Source organism: Amblyraja radiata, chromosome 1 (genome assembly GCF_010909765.2).
Source record: "Amblyraja radiata isolate CabotCenter1 chromosome 1, sAmbRad1.1.pri, whole genome shotgun sequence".
Lineage (NCBI taxonomy): Eukaryota > Metazoa > Chordata > Chondrichthyes > Rajiformes > Rajidae > Amblyraja > Amblyraja radiata.
This window is the reverse complement of record NC_045956.1, coordinates 176,984,376-176,998,727: the sequence shown is the minus strand read 5'-3', so window position 1 is coordinate 176,998,727 and position 14,352 is coordinate 176,984,376. Positions and strand designations below refer to the sequence as shown.

Genomic DNA, 14,352 nt, shown 5'->3' with positions numbered 1-14,352 from the left:
TATGAAAGTCCTGACATCCCAGGAATCAGTCTGGTGAACCTTCTCTGTTCTCCCTCTATGGCAAGAATGTCTTTCCTCAGATTTGGAGACCAAAACTGTACGCAATACTCCAGGTGTGGTCTCACCAAGACCCTGTGGATAGTGTGGATTTGGAATAATGTTGTTCTTCCCAGCATGTTATCTGTTGCAATGAGTTGCAAGATATTACTGACAGGTCTCCAGAATATTGTACCGGATTCTGATACCATTTTTGTTTTCCCTCTTATTCTCAGCACTATGTACATTTTTGGCGGGTTCAACAGTCTTCTGCTGAGCGATGTACTTATGTTCACGCCAGCCAAGTGTGACGCTTTCTCTGACGAGGCACCGTGCATGGAAGCGGGGCCTGGAATCCGATGTGTCTGGCGCACAAACACATCGCAATGTGTGCCTTGGGAAATGGCAACAGAGGGAGAAAAGCATCAGATTTCAAAAACATGTGTCAACAAGACCTGTAAGTTATAATGACTTCATCTTTGGTGTTTATAATGGTCATGGTCTTTCCGCATGGAAATGGGCCCTTCGGTCCATCTTGCCCAACATGTTCCATACATATTAGTCCCAACATTTGGCCCATATCTCTCTAAACCTATTCTATCCATGTACTTGTCTAAATCTTTATTAAAATACCTAGCTCAACCACCACCTCTGGCAGCTCGTTCCATGTACCCACCACCTTCTGAGTGAAAAAGTTGCCCCTGAGGGTCCTAGTAAATCTTTCCCCTCTCACCGTAAATCTTTGTCCCCTGGTTCTTGAATCTCCTAATCTGAGTAAAAGACTGTGCATCCATTCTGTGTATTAATTGATTAATTAACAGGACAAATTGATTAATTTATTCATTCAAGTTATAGTCAAAATTTCTTAGATCAAGAAAGGAATGATGCTGCAAGTTACCTTCCCTAGGAAATGGGAGAAAATATGGGAGTGCATGGTATCGACATTAGTTTATTATTGCCATGTGTACAAGATATAGTGGAAAAACTTTGTTATGCTAACCAGACAAATCTTACCAAATATGAGTACATCAGGTAGTGCAAAAGAGAAGATAGAATGTTACAGCTCCAGGTCTTGAGTGATCTTGTCTCTCTCCAGCCTTATCAGTTTAAGGCCATTTAGGTTTCTTGCAATAGTTCCTGAAATGGGCCACAAATTCCCACTCGTTGGTTGACTGATCACAGTTGGTCTGATGACCCTTTCTTATCTTTCTCAATTTACAAGCTCTGTTCAGATGTATGGCAGCAAGTTCCCGGATTTTAGTTTAGTTTAGAGATACAGCGCGGAAACAGGCCCTTCGGCCGACCGGATCTACGCCAACTAGCGATCCCCGCACACTTCCATTATCCTACATACACTAGGGCCAATTTACAATTCTACCAAGCCAATTAGCTTGTAAACTTGGGAGGTCTTTGGAGTGTGGGAGGAAACCGGACATCGCAGCAAAAACCCACTCAGATCACGGGTAAAACGTACAAACTCCGTACAGACAGCACCCATAGTCAGGATTGAACCCGGGTCTTTGGCGCTGTAAGGCAGCAGCTCTACCGCTGCGCCAACGAGCCTCCCAGTTGATATGTTGGTATCATCAAGAAATAGCTGTTGCCTCCATCGATTTGATGTGGAGTCAGATTTCCTCTTTGAATTGCATTTCAACCAAATAAAAGGACGAGCTTGTAATTGCTTTGTGAGGCAAGTAGCAGTGCACAGCTAAATGTTTTGATGATGTTTATGGGGAATGAAGCTAATTGAGGAGCAATTAAAATAATCAGCATTAATTAATTGAGGTAGCAATACAAAGCACTTCATTGGAAGAAACTGGGATGTACAATAGAGTGAGATTTACGTAGTTTGTAACTGGTACCCTCCCGGTGACAGGATCGATTTGCACAATGTTTATATAATGCACTGAGTGTAAGCCAGCACTTCAGCAAGCGTATTAAGTGGACTGCAGCACAAAAAACAATTTATATGGAAATCATCTGCTGTCTACAAAACTATTTGAATCACTCAGTTTATAAGCTGCCCGGAATTGCAACTGGAGACCAATAACAAGATATCTTTGGTTGTTCAATCTGTCCTGGTAGACTTAAAATTACAGTCTGACAACGGGTCCAGACCAGAAATGTCACGTATCCATGTTCTCCCGAGATGCTGCCTGACCCGCTGAGTTACGCCAGCACTTGGTGCCCTTTGGTGTAAATCAGCTTTTTTTTTTAGTATTTAGAGATACAGCACAGAAACGGGCCCTTTGTCCCACCGAGTCCGCGCCGACCAGCGATCCCCGCACACTGACACTATCCTATACACATTAGGGACAATTTACAATTTTTTTCAAGCTAATTAACCTGCAAACCTGTACGCCTTTGAAGAGTGGGAGGAAACCGGAGATCCCAGTGAAAACCAACGCAGGTCATGGGGAGAACGTACAAAGTCTGCACAGAAAAGCACCCGCAGTCAGGGTCGAACCTGGGACTCTGCCACTGTGAGGAAGCAACTCTGCCGCTGTGGCACCGTGCTGCCCTAAAGCATCTGCAGTTCCCTGCCTCTCCAGCTCAAAATTATTTTTCGTAGGTGGTCGGCAGGCAACGTTTCCATATAAATAAACGAGAGAAAACGTCGGTAGCTGAGCAGATAGTATTTATAGAAAAACGAAGCATGTTTTCTTCCCCCTTGCTATACTACAGACGCAGATAACGAAAAGTGTGATCAGTACACCGATTGCTACAGCTGTACTGTGAACACAAATGGTTGTCAATGGTGCCATGACAAGTGCTTGTCAAAGAACAGTAACTGCACGGAAGCCTCTGTGAGTATTCTACAAACCCTTCTAAGTGCAATTTAATTCATCATACTTATGGTGGTTATTCTTCCAGACAGACAGTTTTCTACTGTTAAAATAGATATTTGTAAAGAACATAGAGCAGTACAGGTGTCAGATGTTATGGGGAGAAGGCAGGAGAATGGGGTTACGAGGGAGAGATAGATCAGCCATGATTAAATGGCGGAGTAGACTTGATGGGCTCAATGGTCTAATTCTGCTCCTATCACTGATGACCTTATGACCTCAGTCAAGCGCAGCAACAGACCCCACTGCCCACTGCCCCACTGCTGCCTCACCCACTGTGTTACTCCAGCACCATGTTTCTAATTTTGTAAATCAGCATCTGCAGTTCTAGTATCTAAACTAATCCCTTCTCTCACATGGTCACTATGTCTCCATTCCCTATATATCCATGTGTCTATCTAAGAGCTGCTTAAACGCCACTTCCGTACTGCTTCCACTACTACCACCACAGACAGTGCATTCCAGGCACCCTCTGTGTAAATAAAAACTTGCCCAGCACATTTCCTTAAATTGTTCCCTCTCACCTTAAAGCTGCGCCCACCTGGGAAAATGATTCAGCCTGTCTATTCTATCCATGCGTCTCATAACTTTATCCACATCTATCTGTTCTCCCCACATCCGACACCCAGCAGATGACAATCCAAGTTTGTCCATTCTTTCCTTATAGCTAACACCCTCTAATTCATTCCTCTGCACCCTCCAAAACCTCCACATCCTTATCGTAATGGGGGTAACCAGTACTGGTAACCCAGTATTCGACGTGCAGCTGAAGCAATGTATTAAAATGCTGCGACATAACTTCTGACTCTTTTAGTCAATGGCCCATACTGATGAAGGCGAGCTTAATTATAGCACTGGTTTCGTACAAAATGAAACGTTTCTCTGAATACAAATGTAACTGCTGGAGGAGCAGTGGAACCTATTTCAGATACTGGTGACAGATACTCAATATTCCTTTGCACAGCCCATAAAACACACTTACTCGTTTACTCTGCAAGTATTGAGGCGTTCTTCAGTACATTGACCCAGAACATAGAACAGTACAGCACAGGAACAGGCCTTTCGGATCACAATGTCCATGCCGAATATAATGGCAAGTCAAACAAATCTCCTTTGTGTGCCCGTGATCCATATCCCTCCATTCCCTGCATTTTCATGTGCCTAATAAAGCATTTTAAATGCCACCATTAAAACTAAATTAAAAGGCCAAGCAAAAGATAATGAGTTGTGAGATGGAATGTAGATTTTAGATTCCAGTATTATTTTGCTGAGAAAATAAGAACAACGTCTTGCATATATACACCAACTTCATCATAGTGAATTTAGTTTAGCTTAGAGAGATAGTGCGGAAACAGGTCCTTTGGCCCACCGAGTCTGAACCGACTAGCGATCCCCGCACACTAACACTATCTTACACACTAGGGACAATCTACAATTTTACCAAGCCAATTAACCTACAAACTTGCACATCTTTGGAGTGTGGGAGGAAACCGGAGCACCCAGAGAAAACTCATGCAGGTCATGGGGAGAACGTGCAAACTCCGTACAGACAGCACCCATAGCCAGGATCGAACCCGGGTCCCTGGCGCAGTAACGCAGCAACTCTACTGCTGCGCCACCGTTCTGTACCATGCTGCGGGTACTTCAGGAAAGCCTCATCAAAGCATGTTTGATAAAATGCCACAAATACATTCCCAGGACAGACAATCAAAAGGATTGGTCAGGTACATTTAAGAGGCCAAAGCTGAAATTACTAAAATACGAAAGGATGAAGAACAAGTGTAGGCCTGAGATGCCCATTTTGAGATGGGTAGCCAGGTTTTCAACAAACTTGCGATCATGAAGCAAGATGAGAGGGCAGCCAAGGGAGTATTAGGGCAGTCGTATCCTGAGGGAAAAGTCAATGACGTCCATCTTTCTTTGTCCTGATCTTAAAATTCTGTTTAAGAAAGAACTGCAGATGCTGGTCTCGACCCGAAACATCACCTATTCCTACGCTCCATAGATGCTGCCTCACCCGCTGAGTTTCTCCAGCATTTTTGTCTACCTTTGATTTTTCCAGCACCCATGGCTATCTGGACTACACTTCTTCCCACCCTGCTTCCTGTAAGGGCTCTATCCCCTACTCCCAATTCCTCCATCTACACCGCATCTGCACCCAGAATGAGGTGTTCCAAACCAGGGCATCGGAGATGTCCTCATACTTTAGGGAACGGGGGTTCCCCTCTCCGACTATAGATGAGGCTCTCACCAGGGTCTCCTCTATGTCCCTTAGCTCTGCTCTCTCTCCCCATCCCCGCACTCGTAACAAGGACAGAGTCCTCCTTGTCCTCACCTTCCACCCCACCAGCGGTCATATACAACAGATTATCCTCCGACATTATCGCCACATCCAACGGGATCCCGCCACTACTGGCCACATCTACTCATCTCCTACCCTTTCGGCTTTCCGCAGAGACCGCTCCCTCCGCAACTCCTTGGTCAATTCGTCCCTTCCCACCCAAACCACCCCCTCCTCTGGCACTTCCCCTTGTAACCGCAGGAAATGCTACACTTGTCGCTTTACTTCCCCCCTGGACTCCATCCAAGGACCCAAGTAGTCTTTCCAGGTGAAGCAGAGGTTCACCTGCACCTTCTCCAACCTCATCTATTGCATCCGCTGCTCTAGTTGTCAGCTGCTCTACATCGGTGAGACCAAGCGTAGGCTTGGCGATCGCATCCCCCAACTCCTTCGCTCGGTTCACAATAACCAACCTGATCTCCCGGTGGCCCATCACTTCAGCTCCCCCTCCCATTCCTATTCCGACCTTTCTGTCCTGGGCCACCTCCATGGCCAGAGTGAGTCCCACCGTAAATTGGAGGAGCAGCACATCATATTTCGCTTGGGCAGTTTACACCCCAGCGGTATGAACATTGACTTCTCCAATTTCAGATAGTCCCTGCTTTCTCCCTCCTTCCCCTCCCCTTCCCAGCTCTCCCACAGCCTACTGTCTCTGCCTCTTCCTTTCTTCTTCCCCCCCCCCCCCCCCCCCACCTCCACATCAGTCTGAAGAAGGGTCTCGACCCGAAACGTCACATATTCCATTGCTCCATAGATGCTGCCTCACCCGCTGAGTTTCATCAGCATTTTTGTCCACCTTTAAAATTCTGTTTGTACAGCAATTAAAGCATCTACATTTTCCAATGCATAATTAAGGTCCATGGTGGAGTAAGAGTGGCAGGAAATACTTTCATCATAATATGCACAATCTTTTAACTTGTATCACTGTACTGCAATATTGTGCTAGTTACTTGCTTTTTGTTGATGGTGATTGCTTTAGGGAGCAATTGGGAGTTTTGGAGCTTGTCCAAAGGATAAACCCGAGTACGTTTGCAATAAGCTGACAAGCTGCAAAAGTTGTGCTGTGGACCAGAACTGTCAGTGGGAGCCTCGGAATCAAGAATGCATTCCGTTACCCGGTAGGAGTTATTATATTTTCCAGTTATGATGTGATTACTATGCAATGCCCAGTTGTCAGGGTATCCTTGATGTCCTGTGCTAATTCTCTGAAGAAGGGTATCGATCCAAAACATCACCCATACATAGAAACATAGAAAATAGCTGCAGGAGTAGGCCATTCAGCCCTTCAGGCCAACACCGCCATTCAATATGATCATGGCTGATCATCCACAATCTGTACCCCGTTCCTGCTTTTCCCCCAAATCCCTAGATTCCATTAGCCCAAAGAGTTAAATCTAACTCTCTCTTGAAAACATCCAGTGAATCGGCCTCCACTGCCTTCTGTGGCAGAGAATTCCACAGATTCACAATTCTCTGGGTGAAAAGGTTTTTCCTCATCTCAGTCCTAAATGGCCTACACCTTATTCTTAAACTGTGACCGCTGGTTCTGGACTCCCCCAACATCGAGAACATCTTTCCTGCATCTAGCCTGTCCAATCCCTTAAGAATTTTACATGTTTCTGTAAGATCCCTTCTCATAAATTCCAGTGAATACAAGCCCAGTCAACTCATTCTTTCATCCCTTCATCCTATATCACTCAACCCATTTTTTCATCATATATCAGTCATTCTATCCAGAGATGCTGCCCGTCTCGCTGTTACTCCAGGATTTTGTGTCTAATTCTCAACTATCCGCATTTCTTCAGGAACTGTGAGGAAAATGACGACCATTATTGAGAGAACAGCAGGCAACTTTGACCTCTTCAAACTTGATATTTAGTTTTTCTTAACAGGATCATATGTTAGTTATTAGAGCAGCAGTGATCTCCATTCTACCTTTTATTGCCATTATCAAGTTCACTGGGTGATGCGGCATCATGAGTGGGTATTTTCCATGCAGATCATTATTTTGTTTAGTTTAGAGATACAGCGTAGAATCAGGCCCTTCGGCCCACTGAGTCCTGGCCAACCAGTGATCCCTGCCCACTTAGGCTATCCTACTCACGTTAGGGACAATTTACAATTATACCAATCCAATTAGCCTGCAAACCTGTACATCTTTGGAGTGTGGAAGGAAACCGGAAATCCTGGGGAAAAACCCACACAGGTCATAAGATCATAAGTGATAGGAGCAGAATTGGGCCATTCGGCCCATCAAGTACTCCGCCATTCAATCATGGCTGATCTATCTCGCCCTCCTAACCCCATTCAACTGCCTTCTCCCCATAACCGCTGACACCAATACTAATCACGTACAGACAAGCACCCATAGTCAGGATCGAACCCGAATCTCTGGTTCCATAGGGCAGCAACTCTACCGCTCCGCCCCCGTGCCGCCCTAATGATCTAAATTATGTATCTTACTCTGAAATGGTTCTTTTGTGGCGGCACCTGGTGGCAACCCAAGGGCACAATGAATCATCGGCTCCAGAGGGAGGCGTCTTGGTGTGGGAGGCGCTAGTCACGGGATCGGTACCTGAGTTGGTATTTAAGGCCAGGTAACGCCCGTGACCTTCAGGGAGTAGAGGTTCCACTTCACATCACGTCCGACCGGGGCACCCAGTTCACGTCTGAACTGTGGTCCGCCATGGCCCGCCTGTTGGGGACGCAGCTCCTCCACGCGACAGCGTACCATCCCGTCAAATGGGTTGGTGGAGCGGTTGCACCGCTGTCTGAAGGCTCGTCTCACAGGCCCTGAGTGGACGGACGAGTTGACATGGGTCCTGTTGGGGATTCGGAAGGCCCCACAAGGAGGATCTGTCATCATCCTCTGCGGAGTTGGTATATGGGGCTACGCTCACCGTCCCCGGGGAGTTTGGTCCTGCTGCTGATGGGTCCCAGGAACCCCCCGTCATCGGTGCTGATACGCTTGCGGGAGAAGGTCGGCGCCCTGTCTCCCATCCCAACGTCGTGTCATGGAGTGGCTCCTTCCCATGTGCCACTGCCACTGATGGGCTGCCCGTACGTTTTTCTTCGCCATGACTCCCACAGGTCGCCCTTGCAGCGCCCGTATGAAGGTCCCTTTCGCGTGCTGCGGCACGGGCCTATTACATTTGATTTGGACGTGGGAGGCCGATGTGAAACGGTGTCTGTGGCTCGTATGAAACCGGCCCACTTGGACCTGAGCCAGTCCATGTGGCTCAACCGCCCCGTTGCGGGCTCCCGGAGATTCTTCCGAACTGAGCAAGCTCCCGTGGGATTATATCAACCATATCAACCATAACATCCTGCTCACCAGACTCAAAGACCTCGGCATTGAAGGCTCTGCACTCAGCTGGCTCCGTTCCTACCTTTCCAACAGATCCCACTTCATCTCTCTCCACAACCACACCTCTGCTACAGCCACAGTCACTCAAGGCGTTCCCCAAGGCTCCGTACTCGGCCCCCTCCTCTTCATCATCTACATACTCCCCCTTGGTCAGATACTCCGCCACTTCAATCTGGACTTCCACTGTTACGCTGATGACACCCAGATCTACCTTGGCACCAAATCCCCCCACAACCCCCCCCTCTCCCATATCAACTCCTGATTGTCAGCTATAAAAACCTGGATGCAACATAATTTCCTCAAACTCAACAGCGATAAGACAGAATTCCTCCTCATAGGCTCCAAAGCCACACTCAGCAAAATCAATAACCCCACTCTCACCATCGACGGCACCACTGTCTCCCCATCTCCCCAGGCCCGCAACCTTGGCGTGATCTTTGATTCCACCCTCTCCCTTGAGCCTCACATCCGCCATGTCATTAAAACCTCCTTCTTTCATCTCCGCAACATCGCCAAACTCAGACCCTCTCTCACACCTCCCGCTGCTGAAAGACTCATCCATGCCTTCATCTCCTCCCGACTGGACTATTGCAACTCACTTCTCCTTGGCATCAGCTCCACCTACATCAACTGACTCCAACTGGTCCAGAACGCAGCCGCCCGACTCATCACCCATACCAAATCCTGGCATCACATCACTCCAGTCCTCAAACAACTTCACTGGCTTCCCATCTCCCACCGGATCACCTACAAAATCCTGATTCTCACCTACAAAGCCCTCCACCATCTGGCCCCCCCATATCTCATTGACCTCCTCTCCCCCTACCAACCCTCACGGTCCCTCAGATCCACATCAGCCGGTCTCCTCTCCATCCACAAGTCCAACCTCCACAGTTTTGGGGACAGAGCCTTCTCCAGGGCAGCTCCCAGGCTCTGGAACTCCCTCCCCCAACTGATCCGCAATTCCGTGTCCCTCACCATCTTCCAGTCCCGCCTCAAGACCCATCTCTTCACCTCTGCCTATCCTTAGCCCCACATCCCCGTCCCCGTCCCTTTTCATCTGTGCATTAATTGCCTCATACTGTGTTTTATATTGAATTCTGTCTTTACTTTGTGTACTAGTCATGTCTACTATTTATTTCATTCCCCTTACATGTTTTTCCTCTACCTGCTCAATTTTTGTAAGGTGTCCTTGAGACTCTTGAAAGGCGCCCATAAATAAAATTTATGATTATTATTATTACGCGTTCGGGCCGCCTTGTTCGGCGTCCCATCCTGTTCGGTGCCTCTGGTTCTGGGGGGGTTCATGTGGCGGCACCTGGTGGCAACCCAAGGGCACAACGAACCATCGGCTCTGGAGGGCGACATCTTGGTGTGGGAGGCGCTAGTCACGGGGTCGGTACCTGAGTTGGTATTTAAGGCCGGGCAACGCCCGTGACCGTGAGGGAGTAGGGAGCTGTATTGGAGAGAATAAACACGTCTAGTGCACACAACTCGTGTCCAACTAGTTTTTGGCTGGACTCCTTCGCGTCCCCGCTACACTTTGTGGATTTTTCCAGTAATATCACTTGCCACACACAGGTATATTTTGCATTTAAGATTACTAGTGTATGTCCAAATTATGTCATATATGAAGAGTAATAATGGTAAAAAGTCACAAGACACACGTTCATAGAAACATAGAAATTAGGTGCAGGAGTAGGCCATTCGGCCCTTCGAGCCTGCACCGCCATTCAATATGATCATGGCTGATCATCCAACTCAGTATCCCGTACCTGCCTTCTCTCCATACCCTCTGATCCCCTTAGCCACAAGGGCCACATCTAACTCCCTCTTAAATATAGCCAATGAACTGGCCTCGACTACCCTCTGTGGCAGAGAGTTCCAGAGATTCACCACTCTGTGTGAAAAAAGTTATTCTCATCTCGGTTTTAAAGGATTTCCCCCTTATCCTTAAGCTGTGACCCCTTGTCCTGGACTTCCCCAACATCGGGAGCAATCTTCCTGCATCTAGCCTGTCCAACCCCTTAAGAATTTTGTAAGTTTCTATAAGATCCCCTCTCAATCTCCTAAATTCTAGAGAGTATAAACCAAGTCTATCCAGTCTTTCTTCATAAGACAGTCCTGACATCCCAGGAATCTGTCTGGTGAACCTTCTCTGCACTCCCTCTATGGCAATAATGTCCTTCCTCAGATTTGGAGACCAAAACTGTACGCAATACTCCAGGTGTGGTCTCACCAAGACCCTGTACAACTGCAGTAGAACCTCCCTGCTCCTATACTCAAATCCTTTTGCTATGAAAGCTAACATACCATTTGCTTTCTTCACTGCCTGCTGCACCTGCATGCCCACTTTCAATGACTGGTGTACCATGACACCCAGGTCTCGCTGCATCTCCCCTTTTCCTAGTTCATATCTCACTTGTGCTGATCTTGCCTTATTTGCTGTTTAGTTGCATCTGAATTATCATTACCCAGTGATGAAGAGAGCAGCATAACTGTATGATATAAACCAAACCCCCCCACTCCTGAGCACAAACCTGTAATTAAGTTGTGTTTTACAGCTCGTACAACTGCAACTGAATTTTGAATGTGTTTTTTTTTAAATTCCTCTTGGAAAGATTAGTTGCCTGCAACGATAATTTTGATTCAAGCTTCACTGAGATGCTGCTTCCATTTGCTGTGTGAATGATAGTTTGTGAAATGGATCATTAAGTTGAGAAAGAGGAATAAAGTTACTGGAGTGGGTTACGAATGAGGATGAAACTTGACATCCATTTTATTCATTAACAAATATTGGCCTCACACTGTGCTCTTTAGAACATCACAGGTTGTCATTAAGTAGCCTCAAGTGGCAGTGTAATCAATGCATTTGCAGCTATGTATCTGCAATATCAATACATAAATATGTATAATTGAGTGAATTTCATTTTGAAGTGTTTATTTTTTGTCTTGGGAACTGCAGAAACTATATGTGGAGAGAACTGGCACTTAGTGGGAAATTCATGCCTGACAATCACCAATATAAAAAATGACTACGATAATGCAAAACTGTTCTGCAGAGGTCAGAAAGCTGCATTAGTTTCACTGACGTCACAGAAGAAAGTTGACTTTGTTCTGAAGGAATTACAGATCATGCACATGTCGGTGAGTAAAATGCTCCAAACAGATTTGATTTGAGATTAGATTGAAACAATCTGTTTTTTTTCCCCCCATTGTGGCTGATATATTTTTAGTTGCGACTTCAAAACTGTAACATCTTGAAATCTAAAATAAATGACAGAAAGAATATTGGCAATTATGTGAGGAATAGATCGCACAGAGTCCCTTGCCCAGTGTAGGGAAATCGAGAGCCAGAGGACATAGGTTTTAGGTGAGGGGGGTAAAGATTTAATAGACAATAGACATTAGGCAATAGGTGCAGGAGTAGGCCATTTGGCCCTTCGAGCCAGCACCGCCATTCAATGTGATCATGGCTGATCATCCACAATCAGTACCCCCGTTCCTGCCTTCTCCCCATATCCCCTGACTCCGCTATTTTTAAGAACCCTATCTAGCTCGCTCTTGAAAGCATCCACAGAACCTGCCTCCACCGCCCATCTGACGCAGAGAATTCCACAGACTCACCACTCTCCGTGAGAAAAAGTGTTTCCTCGTCTCCGTTCTAAATGGCTTACTCCTTATTCTTAAACTGTGGCCCCTGGTTCTGGACTCCCCCAACATCAGGAACATATTTCCTGCCTCTAGCGTGTCCAAGCCCTTAACAATCTTATATGTTTCAATGAGATTGCCTCTCATCCTTCCAAACTCCAGAGTGTACAAGCCCAGCTGCTCCATTCTCTCAGCATATGACAGTCCTGCCATCCCGGGAATTAACCTTGTTAATCTACGCTGCACTCCCTCAATAGCAAGAATGTCCTTCCTCAAATTAGAGGACCAAAACTGCACACAATACTCCAGGTGTGGTCTCACTAGGGCTCTGTACAACTGCAGAAGGACCTCTTTGCTCCTATATTCGATTCCTCTTGTTATAAAGGCCAACATGCCTTTCGCTTTCTTCACTGCCTGCTGTACCTGCATGCTTACTTTCATAGACTGATGTACAAGGACCCCCAGATCCCATTGTACTTCCCCATTTACCAACTTGAGCTATTTAGATAGTAATCTGCCTTCCTGTTTTTGCTACCAAAGTGGATAACCTCACTTTTATCCGCATTAAACTTCATCTGCCATGCATCTGCCCACTCCCCCAACCTGTCCAAGTCACCCTGCATTCTCATAGCATCCTCCTCACAGTTCACACTGCCACCCAGCTTTGTGTCATCTGCAAATTTGCTAATGTTACTTTGAATCCCTTCATCCAAATCATTGATGTATATTGTAAATAGCTGCGGTCCCAGCACCGAGCCTTGCGTACCCCACTAGTCACTGCCTGCCATTCTGAAAGGGACCCGTTAAGCCTTACTCTTTGTTTCCTGTCTGCCAACCACTTTTCTATCCATGTCAGCACTCTACCCCCAATACCATGTGCCCTAATTTTGCCCACTAATCTCCTATGTGGGACCTTATCAAATGCTTTCTGAAAGTCCAGGCACACTACATCCACTGGCTCTCCCTTGTCCATTTCCCTAGTTACATCTTCAAAAAATTCCAGAAGATTAGTCAAGCATGATTTCTCCTTCGTAAATCCATGCTGACTCGGACCGATCCTGTTACTGCCATCCAAATGTGCGGCTATCTCATCTTTTATAATTGACTCCAGCATCTTCCCCACCACCGATGTCAGGCTAACTGGTCTATAATTCCCCGTTTTCTCTCTCCCGCCTTTCTTAATAAGTGGGATAACATTAGCTACCCTCCAATCCACAGGAACTGATCCTGAGTCTATAGAACATTGGAAAATTATCACCAATGCATCCACGATTTCAAGAGCCACTTCCTTAGGTACCCTGGGATGCAGACCATCAGGCCCTGGGGATTTATCAGCCTTCAGTCCCATCAGTCTATCCAACACCATTTCCTGCCTAATGTGGATTTCCTTCAGTTCCTCTGTCACCCCAGATCCTCTGGCCACTACTATATCAGGAAGATTGTTTGTGTCCTCCTTGGTGAAGACAGATCCAAACTACCTGTTCAACTCATCTGCCATTTCCTGTAATAAATTCACCTTTTTCGGTCTTCAAGGGCCCAACTTTGGTCTTAACTAATTTTTTCCTCTTCACATACCTAAAGAAGCTTTTACTATCCTGCTTTATATTCTTGGCTAGCTTACCTTCATACCTCATCTTTTCTCCCCGTATTGTCTTTGCTAGCTTACCTTCGTACCTCATCTTTTCTCCCCGTATAGGAACATGAGGGGCAACTTTTTCACACAGAGTGGTAGGTGTATGGAACGAGCTTGAGTGGGTGAGGGAGGTACTATCACCACGTTCAAGAAACATTTAGACAGGTATATTGTTAGGACACGTTGAGAGGGATATGGGCCAAACACAGGCAGGTGGAACTAGTGTCAATGGGACAGGTTGGCTGGTGTGGGCAAGTTGGGTACAAGGGCTTGTTTCCACACTGTATGACTTTATGACTGCATGTTTGTTGATAATGTCAAGATTAGTTAGCGAGCAAGCTGGTAGGTTAGAGCGAGTGAGAGGCGTGGAAAATCAAGGTGGTCAGGGGGATTGGGAATGCTGGAAATGGGTGAAAGGACACACGGTCTTGAATGAAGACTCCTGGACGAAGAAATGGGTAGCGAGGCAATAGTGGCA

The 14,352-nt window shown here is 46.5% G+C and overlaps 1 protein-coding gene across 2 annotated transcripts in view; it reads left to right on the top strand.

Annotated features, from left to right (window-relative positions):
- Nucleotides 1-14,352, top strand: part of atrn (attractin) — a 358,557-nt gene that overhangs the window by 163,843 nt on the left and 180,362 nt on the right. For both annotated transcript variants that reach the window (XM_033035556.1, XM_033035562.1), the window contains exons 12-15: nt 273-493; nt 2,722-2,843; nt 6,203-6,341; nt 11,556-11,737. In XM_033035556.1, coding sequence (XP_032891447.1) covers nt 273-493; nt 2,722-2,843; nt 6,203-6,341; nt 11,556-11,737 — 664 coding nt within the window. The remainder of the gene's footprint in view (nt 1-272; nt 494-2,721; nt 2,844-6,202; nt 6,342-11,555; nt 11,738-14,352) is intronic.